Here is a 24,284-nt window from a genome sequence, read left to right as displayed (position 1 = left end):
TATTCAAGCACATTTATATCACTGTCCAGCTACTGACACAGAATGTAATTTGTGGTACTGGTTTGGTTTCTTATACGCCCCCAAAAGGCCCTATTTGTACATTCTAATCTTCAAGTACTTTGCATGAAGCCACACTTACGATTTGAATCCTTGCTTTCAGTAACATAGCGAGCCAGCAGATTGCTGGTTCTTAAAAAATCCTTCTCCTTATTTCTGTATTTGTTTTACCCCTCAATTTGCAGTTTGAGTTTTGGCAGCTAAACACATCAAAGTGACATTTTAAAAGACTGCTATATACATCAGTTTAAGAAAATTCAAATGAGCAATCCACCACAACTATGCATTCATTAGCACCCTGTTTAATATGAGATCATCCATCAGCAAAGATTCTTTTCTTTGTTCTTTCCTTGCTCAAAACCTCTCAACATCCTGAAGGAACTCTCCCAATTTGCAGCAAGGGCTTCTCAATTAGATGAAAATCCCATTCATTTGGGCCACAACAGAGTAAATCCACTTCCTAATACAGTACCACACCTTTTCTGTACCACTCTCCAAACCCTACCTTCTTTGCCAGTGATCTTTTAAGTGAAAAGAAGAGAATGTTAATCTCTGATTACCTGTTTAACTCCAAACTATCAGCCAGCTAAAAACTGTTTCCAGCCAACTAGCCTTAAGATATGACTCTCACTGTTAACTTCATAGCTACCAATCCCACTCCAAGAAGTTATTTTGCTCTTTAGGATATCTTTTCTCTCTTAAAATTAGTGTTTTTCAGTATAATCTACATAAAAGTTAGACAATGGAGAGACAATGTTTGAATTTTCCAAGTCATCCTGTTCAGTGCTGAGTATTAATCCCTTCTTCATTTTTTTGCACAGCACACAAGAATCGAGACCAAACTGAGAAATACTTTTTAAGATATTTTACATGGCAAGTTGCAGCAGATCTGTGAGAGCTTCAGAGCAAAAAAAAACAATTTTGTGATACAATTTCTTTACCTCTCAGGATGTAGTTCTGGTAATTCTGGTCAGCCTCTGCTCCCACTTTGATTAAGCAAGTCAGACCTTCAGCGATGACAAACTCATGAACCAAATCCTTGTCATCCTGTCAAAGGGGAAAGAAAAATGTGTTAGAACTTTAAAAATCAAAACTTGGGATATATCATAATGTAACACCAAATGCATGCCTGCAACACTGAATTTATGTTTCAGATGATTTAAACAAGTTGATATGAAAGTTGCTATGTAGAATGGGCAGCAGAATTCTGAATTTTAAAATCAGAATTAAATACATGGAATCTAAGCAAGGTAAAACATTTTTTACCTTTAAGTGAACTACAGATGATTAGTATCCAAAACTAATGACTTAATTTCTTTTTAATTAAGGGCTTGCACAATTATGTGCAATAATTAAAATTATTTAAAATTTATTAAATCTCATATTATTAAATCTCATATCATGTAAACAGATATGCTTAAAGTATTAAAGTGCTTATAAGTGCTTAAAGTGTTAATAAGAGAAAGACATCTACTGCCTTAGCATAATTCCAGTTTCAATATTTGAAGAATGCACAAAAAACCATTTAAAAGGGGTATTTATTGCTATGTAACATTACATTCATTAACTCAAAGTAATATTATTTCCCTATACTTAGAATGAGAAAGTACAGTGTTAAATATAGGAACATTCCCACATTATAATATAAAACAAAGAGTATAAGAGAAAATACTCCTTAGCATTTGATGAGAGTTGAACTTGTGAGAGACTTATTTATTTACTTATTTATTTAAACCCATCAGTCCATTACCAAGGGCAGCAGAATGACACCATATCAATCACATCCCAGGGAGAAGAGGGTTTTGCTGGGCTCTTACATGTATAATACTATGCCCAGGGACTAAACAGCATCGTACCTAAATGCTGTTTTCTCTTCCAGAAGGCTCATACAGACAAACAAAAGGCTACTAAAGACACTTAATGAATTAGCCATATAAATCAGGCACACAACCAATTTAAAGTATTAGTGGAAGAGAAGTATTCTGTGGACAAAACCATCATAGATGTGGAATTTCTTCTTTTGATTATGTTTAATGTATGTTTTCATACACAATAGTGTATTAGGTAGAAAGTTCAGCTTTCCAATAACACAGCCCTAAGAAGCCGAGATCCAGACAGTAGATAGTTTTGTTGAGAGTGGTTTCTGAATTCACAATATACTCTTAGAAAACTGCCTAGGGAAATAAAAGAATCAAGTTCCTTTCAGTATGACAATTCACTTACTGCAAAGTTCTTTCAGCCTGACACTTTATTTCTAATGAATTTCCTTCTTTTGACAGACCTAAGTTACACAATTCTTAAAGGCTAACCAAATGGGATATTTAAAGCTGTAAGGTGATCTATCAATTTGTAAGAAATATAAAAATCATGAGAAAAAATCTGTTTAATGTTTCAGGAGAAGATCAATTTAAAAAAAAATTATATACTTCACAGTCGTGTACAGAGATGAAACATCATCACACGATAAAGGAGATTTATATTTTAAAAAGTATAGAGCAGACATACAATCATTCCCCATATCTTTGCAAAAATATTCTGTAAAATCCCAAAATATGTAAAATAAAATCCACCACTGCACACACTTGAGCTAAAAATTTTATTTCTTTCTTAATCTCAATGAGGTTTTTTTGAGGTTGGTATTTTTTTCTTTAGCTTTATAGAAGCCTTGATAAAGTTTTCTGAAGAGCTAAGAAGTTTACAAAGTCTCCTGTCGAACCAGGGCACTACAGACACCAGCACTCAGTTTTATGAAGATGACAAATTTCTTCTACCTTGCCAACTGCCAAACTCAAAACAGGATGAGATTACTAGTAGAGGAAGGGTACACAGACAATCCATCTGTTACTACAAATGGCACTAATTACATCCTAATTTCCTGTGTTGTACAATTCCCTTTGCCATTCCAGAAGAGAACTGAAAAATTAAGATGTCTCTTTGCACTGAGCAACTCAAGACTTCTTCACAGCAGGTAACATTTGGCTGGCACAGAGGCTGCTGTACCTTTGGCCAAGCCACCAACCTAAAGAGCATGTCCTGATACATGGGATAAGGGCCTAGGAAGGGGAACAGTTAACCAGGAAAAATGGACCTCTGCCTGCCTCATCCCAAGGAGTGGTCTCTAGTAACATCCTTTCCAAAGGTTTGTTGGGAGAACTGAGCTCTTAATTCTGACATGATTTATCTCATGTAAATTTGTGCAGTGAGTGACGGTAAAATTCACAAGATGATCTTCCAGAGCAACATTTTAGAACAAATAAAGTCCTGGAAAAATAAGAAAAGGACACAAGATAAAATGCTTTCCAATATCAAGTATATAACATGTTCAATTCCCCCAAACTTGGGGTATTTGATGTAAATCAATCACATACAAATAAACACATAAATAAATATGCATGATACTATAAAGATCCAAACCACACTGGAGAGCAAGCAACATGCAAGCTCACCTTGTGTAATGGAGAGCCACCTCCAACAGAACAGGGGGATAGAACTGTACCCAGGGACCCAAAGGAAATCTCCCCTCTATCACTTTGTACATGGCACTTTTGACTCAAAGAAACCTGAGTAACCTCTTGTTCTTCAAGAATTTTGAATCTTGTTTCTCCTAAAACTCAAGAAAGAGGAATGCATCCCTGGAATTTGTCATCTAATCTTAAAGTAAAGCATATTCAGGGTTTAGGTAGATTACAGCTACACAAGATGGTAATTCACAAGGAGTTTGCATACCTAGAGAGTAAGTTACACTGTATGCCAAGGTCAATTTTAAAAATTCCCAGCTTCTAATGAGAGAAGGTGCTAAATTTCATCTATCCAGAATGGGCACTGCCGGAAAGAAGGGCAAGGGACAGAAAGGACAGGAGCACACAAACTTCAGAAAAAGTGGTAGATACTGGTAGCATAGTGCAGAATCAATAAGCCTCTGGGGAAATAATCCTCCAAACTAGCTTTTCTACAAATATGATGACAACTAGATGCATATTTTATTGGACAACACATTGTCTAATTTAAGAGAAACAAGGTATATAAAAATATAAACTACTGAGTGAAATAACCTCAGTTATTTTTTCAGATGGTAATGGTGTCCTAGCTGAAAGCACACTTCCTTGTTCTTTAGGTAAGAACTTCTTCACTTGTTCCTTTGTTGATACTTGAGTAGACATTTCGTGCATCAAGTGTGCTGCATAATCCTTGAGTTGAGGGGAAAAAAAAAATCTATTCTGGATCAATTCACAGTCAAATAAGCAAGACTGGAAGAATAAGAAAAGGAGGAATAACCATGCTCTGCAGATTCCAATGTTTTCTAATAGACCTCTAAAATGCCCTGTTTGCTAAAAAATAAAAGACATTTGGATGATAAAAAAGAATTGTCCCTATGTTAGAGACATTAACAGTAATTCAGTTTCAGAGCCCTACAGGTGGAACCCAAAACCAAAAGATAATTTGTAACAGCACACAGCCACCAAAGGCGGTTGATATTCAGTGAAAAATAAAAACTTAAATACCCATTATAACTTCAAGATTGCATACTAGAGTATCACCTGGGGAAAAATTAAGTTTTAATTCTGCAAATACCAAAAGCAAAGTATCTGTTATCTGTTTTATGTTGGTGATTTTTAAATATTTTTTTTTTTTTTAATCAAGGACTTTAAAAACAAATTGTCAGATCTGCCTTCTGGAAGTTTTCCAAAGCAGCCAAAGGAATAAACCACTGCAGCAGAGTCATCCTTGGCTGAAAGGATATATATTTGCAAGGGAACAGCAGAGGAAATGAAGGGGACGAGGGACTCTAACCAGACTGCTTTTGGAAAGCACTGAATAAACAAATCAACCCTGAATTAAAAAAAGCTTTTAAGGTACTTCTCTCCCAAATAAAAGGGAGAAAGAAGGTGTAATGAAGCGGAGTACAAACACATCATGCTCTAGACATAAATCTGAACTCAGTACATTATCTATCCCATCATGTATATATGATGAGAGGAAAGAAGCAAACATCTGGAATGTGCAAAGAAAGATGAAAGGAATCCGAACCCATACATTCTACATTGAAAAGCCAATGTTTACATCAATTTTAGTCTGGGATAATCTTTTCAGACCCATTAACTCACTGACTTGCCAAGTTAGGTGACCTCAAGAGTGAAGGCTACTCTCTAGCAGTGGTAAGAGGTTCAGGTTTCCAGGAAAAGAGCATTCATTGTACAGAATATATGGTGTGTGTGACAATGATATGTACAAGTAGCTGCCGCATGTGTGTGATAACATTTAAAAGGAGGCAGGGTAAGTTTGTCATTTGCTGTGGAAATGGACTCTGACTCCTCCGCTAATATCGCATAGATTTATGACCCCTGAATCAGCAGGCACTAAAGCACTGATGAGAAAAGGAACAAAACACAGGCAAAGCTCTCTAAGCTTCCTGCTAAGCTCCTTCAACCCTGAAGACTGCACAGTGACACAAAGGCTTGCTACTTCAAATCTTTATGAAAAGATACTGGTGGCATTGTCAGATAATGTATTGTACACTTGCATTCACAGATTTGGAGAAGATCGTGTCTCTTCTTTTCTTCAGCCATCTCAGAAGGAAGAGAGACCAAGACAGCGTATGTTGCTTTGTAACAGAGCTCTATTTTTGTCCAATGTATAATGAAAAAGACATTAAATAGATTCAAACTGGTGATTTTAAAGCTCGCTTCTATGGCTGAAAAATCATAAATTACACTGTCACCCAATAATTCAGTTTAACTGTCAAAAAACCCCCACAAACCCTCTGATCAAACAGGCTCTACAGTATGTCCATGAACCCCTAGCAGAATAAGATATCTATGTGGGATTTCCTTCTTTCCTACCTGTTAGCCAGTCTCTGTACCATTTGCCACATTCTTTAATGCAGTTTTGTGAGGTCTTTTATCTGGAGTTGGAGACTGAAGACTTTTTTTCCAATGAACAGCACTTTACAAGAACGCATCTTATCTGATGTGCAGCTTCCATATGCAGAGATAAATTGTTTACATACTGCTAAAGAGAAATCTTTCTGAAGCCTTCTATTTCTGTTTCTGTATGTTTGAAAACTTTTACCCAAAGCAGGATTATTCTTCCACCACAAGAAAGTTGCTTTGCTTCCTAATAAGAATCAAGGTTTTGGAACACAGATTCCCAAGGACAAGTTTTTTAATTTATTTTTTTTTTAACTAAAAGTTTTAGAAAATGTTTGGGAAAAGGCTAGGAAGCCTTATTTCAAGTATTTGCTAAAACTGGATTAGTTATTGAATTTTCACATTTGGATATGCACATACATATTTCTCTCTTACGTGGCTAACAGCTGTGTAGAGTACTCTCCAAGAAATCATAACAAGATGCTTGTCTATAAGGTTTCCTCCAAGAAGAACCTCATTTTAATGTTTTTTTCCTTTCATAAAATATTCCATTGTTTCTGGTTGCTTGAGCATTCCCATATTTAATCCTATACTGTACAATCCACTTCTTTCTCTGTTAAGTTAAACACTGCACATTTTATAATGTTCATTTCTTTAAATAAGGAACCATGGGGTTCCCCAGCCTGTGCTCTCCACATGACGTGTTCTTGAGTGAGCCAGCAATCACATTCTGTACTGACCAAACTTGCCAAAACACAAAAGTTTCAATAATACAGCCTACAAGTGAGAGCAGCACAGGCAGCCAGAGTAGCATCCAAAGCCACGAGAATCTTCTTGCTAAGCCTTGCCCCCAAGAGAGGATTGCACTCACACTCTACCAGCTGATGCACTTCATCCTCTGTCTGAGGAAGAGCTTCCCTCTGCTCTGTCACTCTACAACATCCCTATTAAGGGATTAAGCTCAAAGTCTCCAGCCTACAGGCAGAAAGAGCACAGCTCATTTAGACACTGCCTGCCTCCAGAAATAAAAATCAGTACTTTTTAAAAAGAGCTAGGGAAATCTCCACTCACTATGTTCATATATCAAGTAGTACGCAGGGAAAATGCACTGTCACCACTCTATATTATTACATTGGAGCGAGGTCTCCTTGGAAGCCCCTCTTCCTCAGATTCCCCTGCTAGGAATATATACTGCATGCAAGGAGGAGGGACTGAATCAGAAATCCCAGATTATGATCCTCAATGTAGAAAAAAAAATAACAAGGAACACTAACATGTTAGTGCACTCACAGAAAGTCTCCTCAAAAATACCAACGAAAGCCACTCTTTGGAATGGAAAAGATTTTTTTTGTCCTCCCTTAAAATAAATAACTAAATAAATATATAAATATGGCCTGCAAAGTCAAGATAGGATCACAAAGTTCAGTGGGTTTTAGGAGGATTAAGGGTTAGGGATTAGGCTTCATTCATTTGGGGATGTAAATTAGCGGCAGAGGGACAGCAGCTGACTGGTGCGGAAAGGGAGGGAAGGAGGAGGCAGGTCAAAGAGCAAACCATGCACAACTGCAGGCTGCTTCTGGCATAAATCTCAAATGACACTACATCTGGCACTCCACCACAAGAAAGGAAAATGCAGGATTATTGCCCAATATACTTGAAAAACCTCCTCTGTAACTAAGCGAATAAAGGCAGAAGGATAAAATTCAGGTTTCTACTAGAAATTGCATCAGTGGTGGGTAGGTGCTTATTCCACTCTTCCTATTCCTTCCTAATAGTGCAAGCAGAATAGAAATCTATTGATATTCTTTCCTAAGCATTTTTCTGGCAAATCCTTATGTATACAAACCCTCCCCCCCCAAAAAAAAAAAAAACCAAAAAACAAACCCAAAACAACCAAACCCAAAACATCCCCATAGTTTGCCTCTAAACCTAATTGTCCTGGGCAGCAGTAGCAATGAGACTGTGCGGGAGTCTGACCAGAATGCCCTTCCATTACCTGAGACCCTTCATGTCAACAGGTTCCCCATATAATTTCAAATGCATATGTGAAGTTTTGCCTCCAAAGCAAATGAAAATTAGCTGCCAGTTACTCTTGACCCTCCCTTTCAGCTGCCTTGCTCTGTGACCCCCAAGTTTACATTATAACACAATAAAATCTCCACAAGAGTATTTTCAACTGTTGTTACCTGCCTTCAGTATGTATCACATCTGCTAAAGTTACCAGCAAAATAATTACTCCCATTGACAAGACTACAATGATGTAGTAATAAAAGAGTTATGCTGTGCTCTATTAGAAACAGAAATCCCAGATGATTTCTGGAGTCCAGCTTTTTTACTGGCTAAGCAACAGGTTGCATTTTATAGATCAAGATTGGCTTACAGTGTTTGCAGTTAGAAAAGCTCGTTTTGGCTTGAAAACTGAGTAAACATAGTTAGGAAGTGATTGAAGGAGCATGGACCGCCAAGATATAATTTATAGCTACTTTCCCACACTTTAAACTCCAGTTCTGTTCTTTGGACTCCTAATCAAAATACTAGATTGCCAATCCAGAAGTGCCTGATACTATCTAATTCAATTGTCACTGTTTATTTCAGACCATTTTAAAAGCCAAGTCATCTATTGCAAACAAATCTGGAAATAAATCATTCCAAAACCATCCACACACGCACATACATATACACATAAACTTAAGTCCTATGAGTCCCTCAAGACTGCATTGACATTTTAACCTAAATTATTTAAGCAGCTACAAAATAATTCTATATATGGATCATATGAGCCAGAGGCTAAGCATGCAAGTCTTGTATTAAATCATGAAACCTCTGCTCTACTTTGAGTCATGACACTACTTTTAAAAGATTAACTACAGCTCTCAGGGGTGGTGGGAGAAATATCTTCTGCTGTCACAGAGACTCCATCTCTAAGAAAAGTATTTTCACTCCTTAATAACTGGCAACTCAGAACATAACCCAAGGAAAGGATGCTAAGGCAAATTCAGTTGCTGTCTTCCTTTCCCACCAGCACACCTGTAAGAAATCCTTGAGATCAAGGGTGCTCTAAACTGGGGTGTCGTGGCCAGCAGGACCGGGGAAGTGATTCTGCCCCTGTACTCAGCCCTGGTGAGGCCACACCTCGAGTACTGTGTCCCGTTCTGGGCCCCTCAGTTCAGGAAGGATATTGAGGTCCTGGAGCAGGTCCAAAGGAGGGCAACCAGGCTGGTGAAGGGACTCGAGCACCGACCCTATGAGGAGAGGCTGAGGGAGCTGGGGGTGTTCAGCCTGGAGAAGAGGCGGCTCAGGGGAGACCTCATCGCTCTCTACAACTCCCTGAAAGGAGGGGGTAGCCGGGTGGACGTTGGTCTCTTTTGCCAGACGACTTTCAACAAGACAAGAGGGCATGGTCTTAAGTTGTGCCAGGGGAAATTTAGGTTAGATATTAGAAAGAATTTCTTTATGGAGAGGGTGATCAGGCATTGGAATGGGCTGCCCAGGGAAGTAGTGGATTCTCCATCCCTGGAGATATTTAAAAAGAGACTGGATGTGGCACTCAGTGCCATAGTCTAGCAACCGCAATGGTGGTTCAAGGGTTGGACTCGATGATCTCTGATGTCCCTTCCAACCCACCCAATTCTATGATTCTATGATCAGTCAGCAGCTAGAGGTAACTGAGGCAGTGGCAGAAGTATTTGAAAGGTGAAGGCTTTGATGATGATCAAGCTGACCACTTGTTCACCATCAGAACCTCCTGCTCCTTCCTTTCTTTGCTGACTGCAAATTCACTTCAGCCACTTTACTGCCACAGCTTCCACTGCTCTGCCCTCCTATTTTTCCCCTATATACCTTGTGCTGACTGCACACTCCTTACTTGCTTCTCTCCCTCACCCTTTACACCTTCCCAACTCATTACACATATATTTGAGTATAAGCATGACCATAACATGATACAAAATTATTTTCACTCCTTTTTTTTTCTATTCCCACATCTATATACATGAACCAACATTTTACAACAGCATGCATGGAAATTACAATACTCCTTTACTTTCAATTGGGTTATGTATTTAAGACACTTGACTTGTGAAGTTTGGCTTTTAGTGATGATTAAAATGAAATTTCACCCTCAAGTGTCAATTCTGTTGCATATCCTTGCCATTAGTCAGTTGCCTCATCAGCAAACACCAAATGTCAGCAATTTTTTGCAAGACTTTTAAGCTAATGATAACTCTATGAGACAAAGTATAAAAAAAAATTAAAGTCTTTCCAAAATGAAAAACATTTTAAATATAGAGAACACTATTGATTATACATTTCCACTGTGGCACCAATAAAGAGATACAGGAATTCCCCCCCAAGTAAAGTGTTTCACTTACAGTCATTATTCCCCTGTAGTTTCCCTTTTGAAATATTTTTGATATATAAATGAAAAAAAAAAATTTAAAACTTTAAAACCTTCAGCTTATTTTATCAAGGCCCAATACATAATTTACTTTGCATTCATATAATTTAATTTTTTTTTTTGTTTGCCTCCATGGGGAGTTTTCTTCCTTTTGGTTACATACAACAGATTCGTAGAAGATCAAGGAAAAAAATCAGCTCACGGACTTCCATGGTTAAGCTTGTGATAGATAATCAATTTGTAAAAGACATATATAGGCACTTACACGTAGGAAGGAAAAGAAAAGTTTGCAGTGCTAGGATAAAAGCAAAGATATCTTCAGTGAATATAACTGAGATACTCAAAGAAACACTCATGTCTTAAATTGATTAAAGGCAAATTAAAATTTAGAGAGGGAAGGGTGCTTTGCTCAGACAGTAAAGTTGCTTCCATGTCACACTTAGGCTCTTACCAAGATGAAATTACTGTGATCCTGTCTGATCTCCACCACCATATTCTCAATAAAGTTGTGTTTCCCCTTTAGTCTAAATGCAGCATTTTGCTTCTTCAGCAACTTCGGTCATTACCTTCCCTACTTTCACATAACCTTCCTGATTCCAGTGTCAGATGAGGGAGCTGTGGGTAGAAAGCCACCTTATTGTGACAGCTGCTTCTAGTGCTCTTACTGCACTTAACCTTGCAATTGCATGATGCCCCTTTTTCCTGATAAAGATCCCATCAAGTTCTACCACTGAAAATGTTGGGCTACCTGTTTGGGTTGTACCAAGCAATACACTGATGTATCCCATCTTTCAGGAGAGGGAACTGAACCGTACTGCAATTCTGAAAACAGGCGGAAAGAACAAGGAAAAGAAAATCTACTACTGTTTCACCACTTGGAAGTAACTTTCTACTTTCAATATTTTATTATTTAAGTTAATAAAACTTCAGTTAATGGAAGAGCAGGTAATAACAGGATCTTTTCCCTTTTGTAACTTTTTTCCCCTATGAGTGCAAGATGCAAGCAAGCAAAAATAACCCACACCTCAGTATCAGATTAATCAATACATTATTACCCACAAAAGCTTGGGCTGCCTCTTGGGCTGCCTCTTCCTACAAAGACAAAGCATTCATCAGGAAACCAACCAAAAAAGTCCCATTGTTGTTCTCTGTTTACTGTGGTCCATGGTTTCGTATGCACTCAACCCCCAGGTTAAAAAAAAAAAAAAAAAAAAAAGAAACATTTTAAATCATAGACTTGACAGGGTCAGAATTTCAGCCTTTCAAGTGGACAGCAGACCCAGCAATACACTGTATTTTCTCCCTCCTACTAAATACTGTGATTAAAAATTACTTTAAAATTCACCTAGACCAGAACCTATCAGGAATTTTCCTCTTGGGAGCGAAGTAACAGAGGAAACAATGTTCATGCACTGTATTACACACATGAGGAATCTGAAGTAGATGGAATCCATGCAAAACAAGGTTTCTTGTTTCAATTCTAAGACTCACACAGATTAGAGAATGAATAATGTCATCAGGCTTCCCAAGCTGTCAGGCTATTCGTGTGGTGGAAGCAGTTCACATTTATAATTTCATTAAGATTTGTTGAGAACTCAGCCCATAACGTTATCTAGGCATGAAGAAGACACTCTAATTCCCAACAGTTTTGAGAAACTGACTTTGACAATTTAACACGTCATATCTATTTTATTTATAATCTCTAAAGAGTAACGAGACATAACCTTTTTAAAATATGAATTTAAAAATATGAAAACTGCTACAGGGAACCACGGTGAATTTGATTTGGGAAGTAAATAAAGATTTCTCTCTTTTTCATGACTTAATCAAGAATGCCTCCAAAAGGGCTCTTTAAAGGGGAGAGGTGGCTGCCTGCTCCTAAAGTGATGACAGCAGCCCCTAAATCAAGTGTCACACAGCTTCAAACCCTAAGGAGTCATCACTCATGCCTGCAAGAGGAGAAGGAGCAGCCTTCTTCCTCAAGATCAATGAGGCAAACACAGAATACTCCTGCTCTCTTAAGGATGATTGATGACTCCTTAGCAGCTGAAGTGTGTGACGTTTGATTTCACTCACTGATAAGATTGTGTCTATCCAAACACCTTCTAGTTAATGTTTCCAGGGCCCCTACATAGCTGTTCTTTGTGGTGTTTTATACAAAGCTGAATTGTTCAATGACTAATGAATTTCTGAACAATAGAAGAAAATTCTGTAAGAGAATCTTGTAACTGTGTTGCTTGATATTCTGAACATGACACAAAGCAAGAATCTAGGCTCCTCAAGAAAATTGTGGGAGATCTCATGCATTTGTCAATGGACACTTACCGGGGAAAACAGTTCTAAAGGAGAACTGGCTTTTTTTCCTCAAAACTTTAAAATAAAGCCTTCAGATCTGTTTTCCAAAAAAAACCCCTAATCCATTGATTGATTAAAAATATTTTCCAAAACTTTAGGAAGCAGATTTACACATGATTACATATTTCAATAGAGTGGAAACATGTTTTACAGTTTTCTTATTTTCCTCATAACACCATATTCTCATCCAGTTATTTCATATTTTAAAATGATGCCAGCATGATTTGAAACCACGCTTTGTAACTATAAGGCACACTTTTGTTTATAGGTTCTAAAACATGCCTGCTTCATATTACAGCCAGTCATGTCAGAGGTCTTGTTAAATAAACTTCTTTAATATCACGTAAATTGCACAGCACTATTTAAAGATATTACAGTTTCTCTGCTGTTAAGATTTATATTGAATTAACTGTTTTAAGCAGCAGTATTTTTATCTTCGTGATATCACAATCAGTAAGTGCAAGAGTAGTTTTCAACTGCAATCCTGTTCAGCTGGATTTTGCCCCAGATGTCTTTGGGAATTTTTAGCAATTTGCACTAAATTCACAAACCTCTGATAAAAACAAGAACAAAGCAGCTCAGAAGTCTCTCAGAAAATGCATCCAAAGGGAGCTAAACCATACTCCAACCAGTTGACAGTTATACCTGTATACCTTTTCTTCAGTTCTTTTAAGGTTAAGTGTTTTGTGCACTTCTACTTTGAACATTTCTTTCCTTACTTGTTTGTCAAAAGGCAAACTGATAAATCAGATGAAGAATACTGCAGCACAGGCCAGGAAAAGAACATGAGTGCTGCTATCTTAACCCGTCAGAATGAATGACAGGAACAGAATGGCATTGCTGCCAAAGAAAAATGCCTCACATAACCTTTATCATTTTGCAAAAAACAGCCCATCAGAAGAAACCAAAGAGAAATTCCAAGCTTGGACTTGCCAAATGAATCTTTCATGTAAAATTTAAAACAAAGGCCTTGCTTTTGCTAAATGTCGCTAAGCTTCGCTGCGGCCTTGTGTGAAAAATCAAGAGCTCCGACTCAAATATGAGTATGGAACTCATATTTGATGTAAAATTTGGGCTTGTTTACACTTAATCCAAATAAGAGACTGCACAATACCTTGAAGCTATTGTTAAAGACGGTGAATTTTCCAAGAAAACAGGAATTGATATCATACAAAGGTCTCATTTTCTAGTTTGAAGCCTACTTCCTCAAATACATGAACATGTGACCTGAGTATTCTCCAGCATGAGGAAGACTTCTCAATTATTCACCAGTGAGAATCTGTATTTTGAGACTCCATGAAGACTGTTTTGAAAGGTGTGTGACAGGCAGTTGTACCAAAAGTAGCCACACTTAAAGTGATAACACATAATTCTCAAATTCTTTTTCACATCACATAAATTAGGAAGCTGGGAAGTTGAATACTTCAAGGACAAGTATGTTCTGAAACTGTCAGACAGACATCACTAAAAATATAAAGGCACACACAGATATGGAGCTATGCTCATAACTTCTCCACTCCCTCTCATTACTCTTCAATCCAGTCAACTCCTGCTAAATTTAGTATGGTATCTAAACAACATTTCCGTGAAAAGTGATCAGCTAAAAGACAGAGATCTTCCTGGTGTGTCCACTGAAAGCATTGAATACTAGGTGCTCAGAAATAACTACTGGACTTCAAATAACCTACATGGAAGAGAACACCTATAAATACCCAAACCGGGAAAAGTCATGATGGAAGGCATGCAACACGTGGTTTGGATGGGAAGAGAGGCTTAGCACTCACATCTAAATATGCATGAATACCCCAGTTAACCTGCAGAGTACATAAAATCAGAGAAATATAAATACTTCCCAGAAACAGCTGAGGTGAACAAAAAGAGAAGAAACCACAGAAGACTCTTGGAAACCTGCCTCATTTCTTTTGAGAACACAGTACACCAACTTGGAAAGCTCACAGGGAAACCCACTTGCATCACTGTGACTCTCAGTCTTTCCCTGGAAATGCCTAGAAGAGAATTGTTTTGGAGCTGGCCAAATATTTCAAAATTCAAGGGCTTTTTTCTTACCCATACGACACCTTCAACTACCAACATTTTCCATTACATTGTCCACCCTTTACCATCTACTCCTATTGTTCAGAAAATCTTCATTCTCTTTTTTTTTTTTCTAGGTTCTGAATGCTTAACTTTGAAACCTGCAAAAAAAATGGTATGTTTTGGAAATCTGCAATTCTACAGTCTTGCAGAATCACTAAAACTTGTCATTCTTCTTAGAATAAATGTCTATTTAAAACAACACAAAAAATGCTCAGCTAACTGCACGAAACCCTTGCATCTACATATTGTAGCTGAAAAACATCACACGTTGTCATCCTCCATTTGGATCCACTAGTAAAGGAGGTAAAGTGCTTTTCTTATTGATTTCACTTATATTTAATTACAGAAATGGAATGTGTTCTTCTGAATTCCATTTTAGGATCACACTGGCAGTATATTGTAGTTCTTACTGACACTTTGCTTTCACTTTTCCTGACTTGTTCTCATCAAGAAGCTTCTTTCCAGTCTTGCAACTTTCCCGAGTCCTTGCCCTTACTCAGTAAAACCAACCCGAAATCCAAGCTTTTAATATAATTCACTTTCTTATCATCCACACCACTTGCCTGTCACATTGGCTACTTCCTCCCAGGACTCAAAATGATGCTGATTTTAGGTCTCCTCCATGTGAACACTCCATATATGAACACTAACATTCAAATCATGCCTTTCCTTAAGCTTAAACTCATCAGTCACTACCATACCCTCCCCTCAGCTCTGTGAAGTACCTTTTTGACTAACCAATAATCACATCCTCTTACCTCAATCTAAATATGATTTCCTGTAGAGCTCTCCCATTACATCTTGTCTCCTCATCAGATCTGTCCCATGTCTCTCACACCCTTTTTCAATATTTGATGTGGCTTAAATCTAGACTGTTTGTCACTTATTGTGCCAATGTTGGGACATTATCCCAGTCCATGGCTTCCTAGATCCTCTTTTCACTTCCCCCTCAATACTACTGTTTAAAAAGCAGTCTAAGTTTCCATCTAGGTGTCCAAAGTTTTCTTCTTTCCTTTGCTGGCAGGTTCCAATACTCTGCCACTGTTCCACATCTAGTCCTGCCTGCTGACAGACAGAAGGAACTGGAGGCTTGGAGACCATAAGGAAAAAAAAAACAACTAAGAAGCAATAGGTTAAGTTCACATTACAAATGAAATCTTAAAATTCTCTTTTGCCAGAAACTCTTTTTCTCTACATTAGATAAATTTTTAAAAATTTTAAAAATTAATGTTCAAATCACAGACTGTACAGCCATTATTTGCTCACCTGAAATATTTGTTTCAAAGAGAAAAGTGCCCGTCTCAGCTCCCGTCCATTGGAATTGTAAAGTTTTTCTGAGGAAAAAAAAAAAACAAAAACAGAGAGATATTCAACATAAGCAAAACCAACAACATGGGAAAAAAAGCAGCACAGATTTCAAAGGAGTTGAAGAGTCACAGTGCACATTTGCCATCAGGTAGACTGCTGTTACAGAAAGCAGTTTTGTTTTTTATATATGGAGGACTTGTTAAAAAGTGCAAGTAAAAACAGGGTTTATTGTTCAGAACTTCAGGTGGCATCACCCAGGTAAATTTATAGATTCAATAAAATCAGAGAGAACCAACACTACAGAGTTTTTGAAAATGCCTAGAAATACTGCTCTTTCTGCAACAAGGTAAATTTAGGGTTTATTGATAGTACCAGATTAGTATCAAAAGACTCAACTGAATGCACTCTTTGCTTTGTTATCAAAGCTAGAGCCACTGAATCCCATCCTTGACTGCCTTCCCTCTAGACATTCTTTTCTCATGTTCTCATCTTTCTATTGTTAAATCCTTTCTGCAATGGCAATGCACATTAATACCAGAAATAGTCGGACAGTCTGTTCTAAGCATAATTCAAAACAGTGTTTTATTCTCATGAAAACTGATCTTGATGTTTTCCTAAAAGAAGCAGAAGCCCTCTTTTCATCATCCAGCACTGAAATATATTACTTCGTTTATTGCCCTCCTAATTCATACTCATAGAAACGAATACAAAAGCAGTTCCTCTGCTATTCTTTTGAACCTTACCCATAACATCTGGGCCTTTAGAAGAAGTTTTGAACTGTACATCTCAAGTTTATTATTGTTTATTATTTATTATTTGGACATCATTTATGACTATGGACAGATGGAGCAGAAGGCATGCTCTTGAAGTCTTCCTGGTCTACTACATTTGGTATATATGACAGAGAGAGACTATATGCAATGCTGCTACAGTCCTAACTATAATTTCATTACACTAATGCAATCCAAGTACAATTAAAAATGGAAATAAAATCTTCATTGTCACCTCCCATGACACACTTTGCTTCACTCACAGATCATCATGAAAGGACCTTCTCTGCAAAGGACAGGGGCCTGTAGGTCATGAAATTAAAGCTGGAATGCCCATATTCTTATAAGAAAGCAAAATATCAACTCCCAAAATTTTATTTCTGAGTTTCCCTTGTCTATTTCTCATTTAACTACTATTTTATACTACAAAACCAAATTAATTTTTTTTCCCATTCTCAGGAAGTTAGAAAAAAAGCCTAGCATATGAAGATTTGATGCATTTACAACTCAATAGTAATTTTTTACTTCAGTCAAAGAATTGTTGTTTTAATTTTCAAAGAATCAAGTTTTAATTTTAGAAAAACATTTCTTATTCCCACTAGTCATCTTAAACCAAAGGAAAAATGTTAAGTAAAAGTTAAGTAAGACTTACACTTTTTTGTGTAAACTTTGAAAGTAGTTTTTTTCATACCTAATTGCCTCTGATTTCAAAGGCAGAACGTGTAGAATTGGCAAAACTATTGTTGTTATAAGTTGTCTCCTTGCTTGCACTGTTTATAGATTCCTGACAAAACATTGGATGAATATATTTCACTTCAAGCCACAAAACTTAGAGGCATACTTTAATTACTCTTGCTTATAAATGCACTGGCATGTGAAACTACATTTCTTGGCAGGATAAAGAGTAATTTTGTCAGGAAATCTTAAAGAAAAATAAAGGTCTTTTAAGACCCAGTCTGTCAACTTTACATGCCATATTACACAAAATATTCCTCATTGAAAGATACCTCCATCTGGCATTTGTTATTACTAATTTCCCTCTATTCATAATTCACCAGCATCATTACAAGCAGAATCTCTCCAAACAAGGCAGTACATTATCATCTTAATTAAGAGAGGCACCACTTCTTGAAGTGCTGGCAACTTTGCACATAAATATCAATGTCCTAACAAATGCCATCTGTTGGTCTTGGTCTTAAACAGGAACAATCATCATCCAGGCCCAGGGTAAAGTCCTAATGAACCATTGTTATGACACCAGAACGCTGGTTGCTTTCATTGGTGCGTGCAGATTTTTGGTACATCTCAGAGGAACAATGCTGAATATTTTTCTTCTTGGTCTTTTCACAGAGCATAACATCATCCTTGGCAGTCAGCACAAACCATTTCTCTGCTTGTGTGTAGCAAAGAGGACAGAAGTTAATAACAGCAGCTCAAAAAGGGGTTTATCACTAGAGCTGAAGAATCAGTAACTACTATCTCACATCCTTTAGAGGAGCAACAGCCCAGGTAAGTCACTTGATTTCTAACACCTACTTCCAGGTGCAGCAATCTACACAGAAATTCACAGATCCTTCTCATGTGGACCTAATTCTTGTTGAATCAGCTCAAACATGCAAGTTCCTAACCTCTTCACCTGATATTCTTACACATGGACAATATAATGACTGTCTACGTAAGTCTTGGCACCTACTTCTTATAGTGCTGGCAGCCACCAGAAACATTCACAGAGCATCACCCAAGGAGGAAAGCAAGAAGGTCACTTCTTGGAGTCATCTTGCATTAGAAGATGGCTTGGTTTTGAAAACTATAGTCCAAGGCCAGCCTCACGCAGGGCAGAAAAGTCCGGGTAAGCCAAAGTACTGTGTGGGTCACTTTATAAAAGCCTGTATTTTACTGTATTTCTGTATACTGTTTTTCAAAAAGCAATAAATGCATACACCAGATTACAACTCAGGGACACTCAGTAAGTTGCTCTCAAAGCTGTACAGGATTCCAATTTGTCGACAGTAACTTTAACACCACAGAAACCTCGGGTTCATCCCAGGAGCCCCAGACTGCAAACAAGGCTATGAAAATGCATCAGCAGAAACAGAAAGGCAATAAAAAAATCGTAAGCACTTTTTCTATAGCAGAAAATAAAATTAAAACCCCAGAAAGGAAAAGGCACGTTTGCTTACAATGTTTTCACACTGAACACGATTCAGAAACCAGATAGCAAGTGCTTTTTAACACTTGCTGTTTTACATTAGCAATTTAATGCATTGCCCTCTTTTAAACAGACTGAGAAAGAGCCTTCCATGCTAAAGCATAGAGATGGCTGTAATTCCCCTGGTGCAAGCCTGGAGGAGTTGTTTCAGAGAACTGAAACAAATGATGCCTGCAGTTTTGAAAAATCAGCAGTACCAAAAGAACCTGAATTTCTCCATGGACAGGACAAAAGACCTACTTGCTCACTGCCTGTTAGAACATGTAAATAAGTTTGAATATGTACACTAGGGATGCTCTCTGCCAGAAACTGAACCTATGAAATTCAGGTAGACTAATTGCTACACCTCTCTTTGAAACTTCACAAATCACTGGCCCTTTGGGAAAACACAACTCCAGTACAGGCACAGGTTATTGTACATACATACACTACAAGATTAGAGAAGACAAAACATCTAGGATGACTGCCTTTCAGTTATGTCCTCATAAGCCATGCTATTGCAGTCCTCTTTTACTACTTTCTTTAAAGAAATAAGGATCTGCATCTTTGCCTATCTTTTGCAGAAAATTCTCCTGGTGATTCCCTCTGATTTTAACAAACACTAGAGGGCACTGCTTATTTCTATATTTTATGAGAAAAAAGGCACTCTGTTCCCCCATGGGTTTCCTACTGATTGAGCAATACTGGGATGCTGAGTTAGTACTTTGTTAACCCTGACACCATATGACATCCTGGGAAATCAAAGGATGTCAGCACCCCCAACGTCAAATATTCAAAATCAGAGTCAAGTCCATGGAAACTATCTGACAGAAAACCAGATACTGGCATGGGCTTGAGTTTTATCTACTTTTCTGTAACACAGAAGAGTTGCATTTGTTAAATTATCCTTCACATCTTGATTGACAGGTGTATATTCTTGAGAGACAGATTCCCAGAGCTCACCACTTGTTTATACAGGCAGAGCTTCAAAGATAAGAGGGTTTGTGGTAAAAGCAGATACGCATGAGAGGAAGAAACCTGCAAGGGCCTATTTTCTTGCACCAGCAGCACCCTCTTTGGGAGAAGGCTTCATGCTCTAAAAAAAAACATTATTTATTACGCCAGGTTTTTGTTTGCTTTTACTTTTGTAAAAATGACTTTCCTACAGAGGAAAGGAAAACAACTCAGGTGAGGTGAAAAGGGATTTCTCTAGGTACAAACACAATGGTGGAGGGAAGGCAGACTGGGTTGCAATTGGTAACTCTTCAGAAAGCAAGAGAAGCATTCAGACATCTTTATTTTATTGGACCACTTATAGCTTTCAAAGCTGATTCGGTATTTTCAAGGATGAAGGAAACTCAGAATTCATTAGGAAAAGGGACTTTAAATAAGATAATGACTGGTCTTTATATTCTTAATGAAAGTATTGACTTTTCTTCTGCTCTCTACAGGAAAATTAATCCACACTAATAAAAGAAAAAACAGAGTTGGCTAAATATTGCTTGGTTCAGTCCCATGTGTTACACCTGACCTCTGACCGACAGGTACCATCCTCCTCCCTTCCTCTTCCATCACACCCATTGAATTAGTCCCTAGGATATAGTAATTTATGTAGCATCAGCCTTCTGAGCTATTGGCAAAGGCTCGTGAACATCTGGCTGAGCACAAATGGGAGTTGCTCTGCTTCACTTGCTGCTGCCTGAATGACCTCCACGTCTCCCATCCATGCCTCTTTTCTTTAAACTGTAATTTCAAGATGAAGCTTCTTTCCTTACAAAAACATAAAGGGGAGATCAACTCCACATTTGATTACATTAGCAGGGTACCTGGTGCAGATCTAATTAAAAGACACTTAAGCATTTCCTGCCATTCATTTCTAAAGGCCTGGCATGGGATAGAAGTAGAAATATTCTCTGGCTTCCACTAGCCCCTTGCAAACTGGGTCATACTTAGGAATTAAAATCTTAATTCTTGTTCCTGCAACAATGAATAAAAGATTATTTATGTGCTTACTAGGAAGAAGTATTAGCAATAGTAACAGTAGCAATATTTTAGAATTTTAATGAACTGTCTAGGTTTCTGCCAGCACTGAAGGAGGGGGACGAATAACAGAACAAATAAAAATATTCAATTAGAAAACCCTCTTTCTGCCAATGCAAATGACCACACATCCAAATTTATTACTGCACTCTATTCCAATTTTAAATGGACGTTATTTTGTTTGAATGAATTTACACAATTATAAAACCGGGTAAAAAATTGAGAAGCATAGAAAGAAGGCAGGCATCTGGGTCCAGTCCTGTGAAAAGACTTCAGGAAGCAGCCTGGTAGACTTCACTGGTTTACTGAAGTGGGCCCATGGGTACATATAGTGCTGCAGATCTATAAAACAACTGTATATAAAACTAATTAGTGCAGTGTGCCAGTCTTTCACTGTACGTCAAACAAACTAAAGCAGACCTCTAAGAAAAGACCTGGTCCTGTGCCAAGAACAGGCTCCTTTTAATTTTCCTTTTGTCCACAAAATCTAGTCATAAATGTGTTGGCCAGACAAGGCACTGTCCTTTTTAGTTCCAGACCCCCTAGAAAATACACAGAGAAGAGATTCATTCACAGGCACATTGCCCATCATTTCATTAACACAATTGCTGCCTCTGTTGAGATTACTTCGTTTCACATATTACAAATCCTTTTTTTTTCTCTGAATGTGATCAGTTTATATATATACATATATATATATAGTTGGTTATGCATTAATTAGCACAACCTGTCACATGTGAGTTCAAGCTATATATTCTCCCACTGATCTAGGGAAAGGTTCTCCCACCAAGAAAGGACATGAGGCCAAGCAAGTTGCTGTGTTCAGATTTTGGGAAGCCTGGTCATGCAATGCTGAGCCCACGCCACCGTAAGCACCGACTGCCTTGTAGGAATGTGCAGGCTGCCTCCGAGGAATGCTGCCACGACTTCCCATCAGAGCAAAACCTCCCTCCCCTCCTTTTCATTCAGACACAGAGCAGCTGCTTAGCTAATTAGCTGGGACAGTGGGTCCCCTCAGAGAGCAGGGTCCTTTGCCCCCAGTGGGAGAGGGGGATCCTTTGTGGGGAGAGGATCCTATTACATGTGCACATGAGAAGAGCTCTCTTTGAGCTGCATCTTTATTCCCTTTCTCTGTAAAGGACTTGCAGGTGGGGAGTGGGAGGAGGGGAAGCCACAAAATAGCCTTGGACATCCTTTCCTATCCCATTCCCTAAAGCCACGGTGGCAGAGGCTTAAAGCAGAAGGTGCAAAGAGCAACCTGCAAACCCCGGGAAGCCGGTGGGCTTGGACAAGCAAACAGGGCAATTCCACGGTAGGCCCTCCACTGGGAAATTAAAATAAATGATGTGGCCAATACTTCACAGCAGTTCTGTACACTCATTCTCAAGTACTTTCCTGCCTCTTCAAGGGCAGAAGTCTGCTTTAGTGCTGCTTCAAGAAGCAACCAGAAGAAAAAAATCCTCTGGATTTCCATAGGGAGACCACACAGGACAGAAATCCCACATTTTGGGAAGAGGGATCACAGCTAACTTTTTTAGAATGTTTCTCTGAAGTGCCTAACTTCAATCTCAAAGGAAATAACATAAAACTGTCAGCTCAAGAATATATTGAAATTCAGTGACAAATGTATCCACTCCTCCAAGTGCAAGTGTCCTCCCCAAAGAGTACCCTGATTCTTGCTCCCAAATTGCCAAAAGACATGAAATAAAGTTCAATCACTTGAAGGGAAAAGAGTAAAAATAAGAAAACACCAGAAGACTGAGGTGAAAAATGATGACCCCAAGAATGAGAAATCAGAGACATGCAATAACAGAGAAATGATGGGAAGAGAAGCATAGAAGAGCAGAGGGGAGTCAGAAAGAAGGAGAAAAGATAGCAGGAGAGGTGAAGGTCTGGAGTATCACTAATGCGAAAACAATAATGCTTAAAGAAAGCAGTAATGCTTGAATGATCACCTACAGAGAGCTAACTTCAGAATTAGGAAGCACAGAAAGACAGAGAGAAACTCAGTAATTTCTGTAAGACAGAGAAAGAGTAATCATCCTTTCAGGTGAGGCCCTTTTCTTTCTGATCACATAATTCTTGAACATCCTGGAGACTCCCCCACCCTTGGCTCCAGATTTTAGTCAAAACTTGTTATTTGTTACCAACATACAGATAAACTACAGCAAAATCTTAGTATGTGAGATTTAAAGGAAGGTGGTTTTCACTCATTAGGATGATAGAAGGGACTTCCCAGTCTTCATCATAGTTGAAGGGTCTAACAGGTATCAACTGATTTCTCCTCTCAATCATTTATACCAAACTTCTGTTTACTCTGCTTGGCTTTAAGAAAACCATGTATCATGAATAAATCACTAGTCAACTTATTCTTCACAAAACTCTAAATTACTGTCCCTTTGCTCCTGCTGACTCATCCCACACATATGTAGTTCTAGGAAGAGTATGTGTCACATTCTCTGTCCACACTATGACAAACACATGCCAATGATTTATGCTAAAGTGAGATGCTAAAATGCAGAAAGTATTAATATAGTTACGTGCAACAGGAAACCTTAGTTTTCATCTGCTGGATCCCGGGGATTACAGCTATAGAAGATGGTACCCTCTGTATATTACACTGCATTATGCCAAGATCTTAAACACTGATGGTCTCAAAACTTGCTGTCACTATTTCCGTTTCTGGCTTACTCAATGTATTAAGGCCCCACTTACAAGCAAGTGAAAGAGGACATTTAAGATGATGTGGGCTGAGAGCAGGGTGAATCTGACTGACAGAAAAGGCTACTCCTTTTTCCATTGGTTTTATACTTGTGTCTTCGTGTCTTCTCTATTGTTATCCCAACTCTGTACTGCAGAAACCCATCTCAGCTCACTTCTATTGCTACTGTGGTAGAAAGGACATAAGTGACAAAAAGCACAACAGCAGCTTTTACTTAAATTATGACGTAAAAATTAGAAAGGGGTGTTCAAACCCAGAGGTAACAAGAAACCACAAGACAGCAGAGAAAGTAGCAGAAACAATCCCAAGACACCAGAATGGCTCAAGCGTTTAAATGACTAAAATACCCCAGGATTTATAAATCACACGTCTCTGGGCAGATAAAGAAAATGCAAGGGGGGCTCATTGAAAAAAAAATTTATAACTGCCTTTTATGGTCAAGCTGGAGGAGGAGAAATTATTGCCAGGCCTAGGCCACAAAAAT

The 24,284-nt window shown here is 38.1% G+C and overlaps 1 protein-coding gene across 3 annotated transcripts in view; it reads right to left on the bottom strand.

Annotated features, from left to right (window-relative positions):
- FHOD3 (formin homology 2 domain containing 3) overlaps positions 1-24,284 on the bottom strand; it is a 390,937-nt gene that overhangs the window by 197,951 nt on the left and 168,702 nt on the right. For all 3 annotated transcript variants that reach the window (XM_030444367.1, XM_030444368.1, XM_030444369.1), the window contains exons 4-5: positions 16,039-16,106; positions 999-1,104 (exon numbers count right to left, since the gene is read on the bottom strand). In XM_030444367.1, the coding sequence (XP_030300227.1) occupies positions 999-1,104; positions 16,039-16,106 (174 nt within the window). The remainder of the gene's footprint in view (positions 1-998; positions 1,105-16,038; positions 16,107-24,284) is intronic.

This window comes from Calypte anna, chromosome 2 (assembly GCF_003957555.1).
Source record: "Calypte anna isolate BGI_N300 chromosome 2, bCalAnn1_v1.p, whole genome shotgun sequence".
NCBI classification, from domain to species: domain Eukaryota; kingdom Metazoa; phylum Chordata; class Aves; order Apodiformes; family Trochilidae; genus Calypte; species Calypte anna.
The sequence above is the reverse complement of the archived record's forward strand: the minus strand, read 5'-3'. Positions and strand labels throughout refer to the sequence as shown.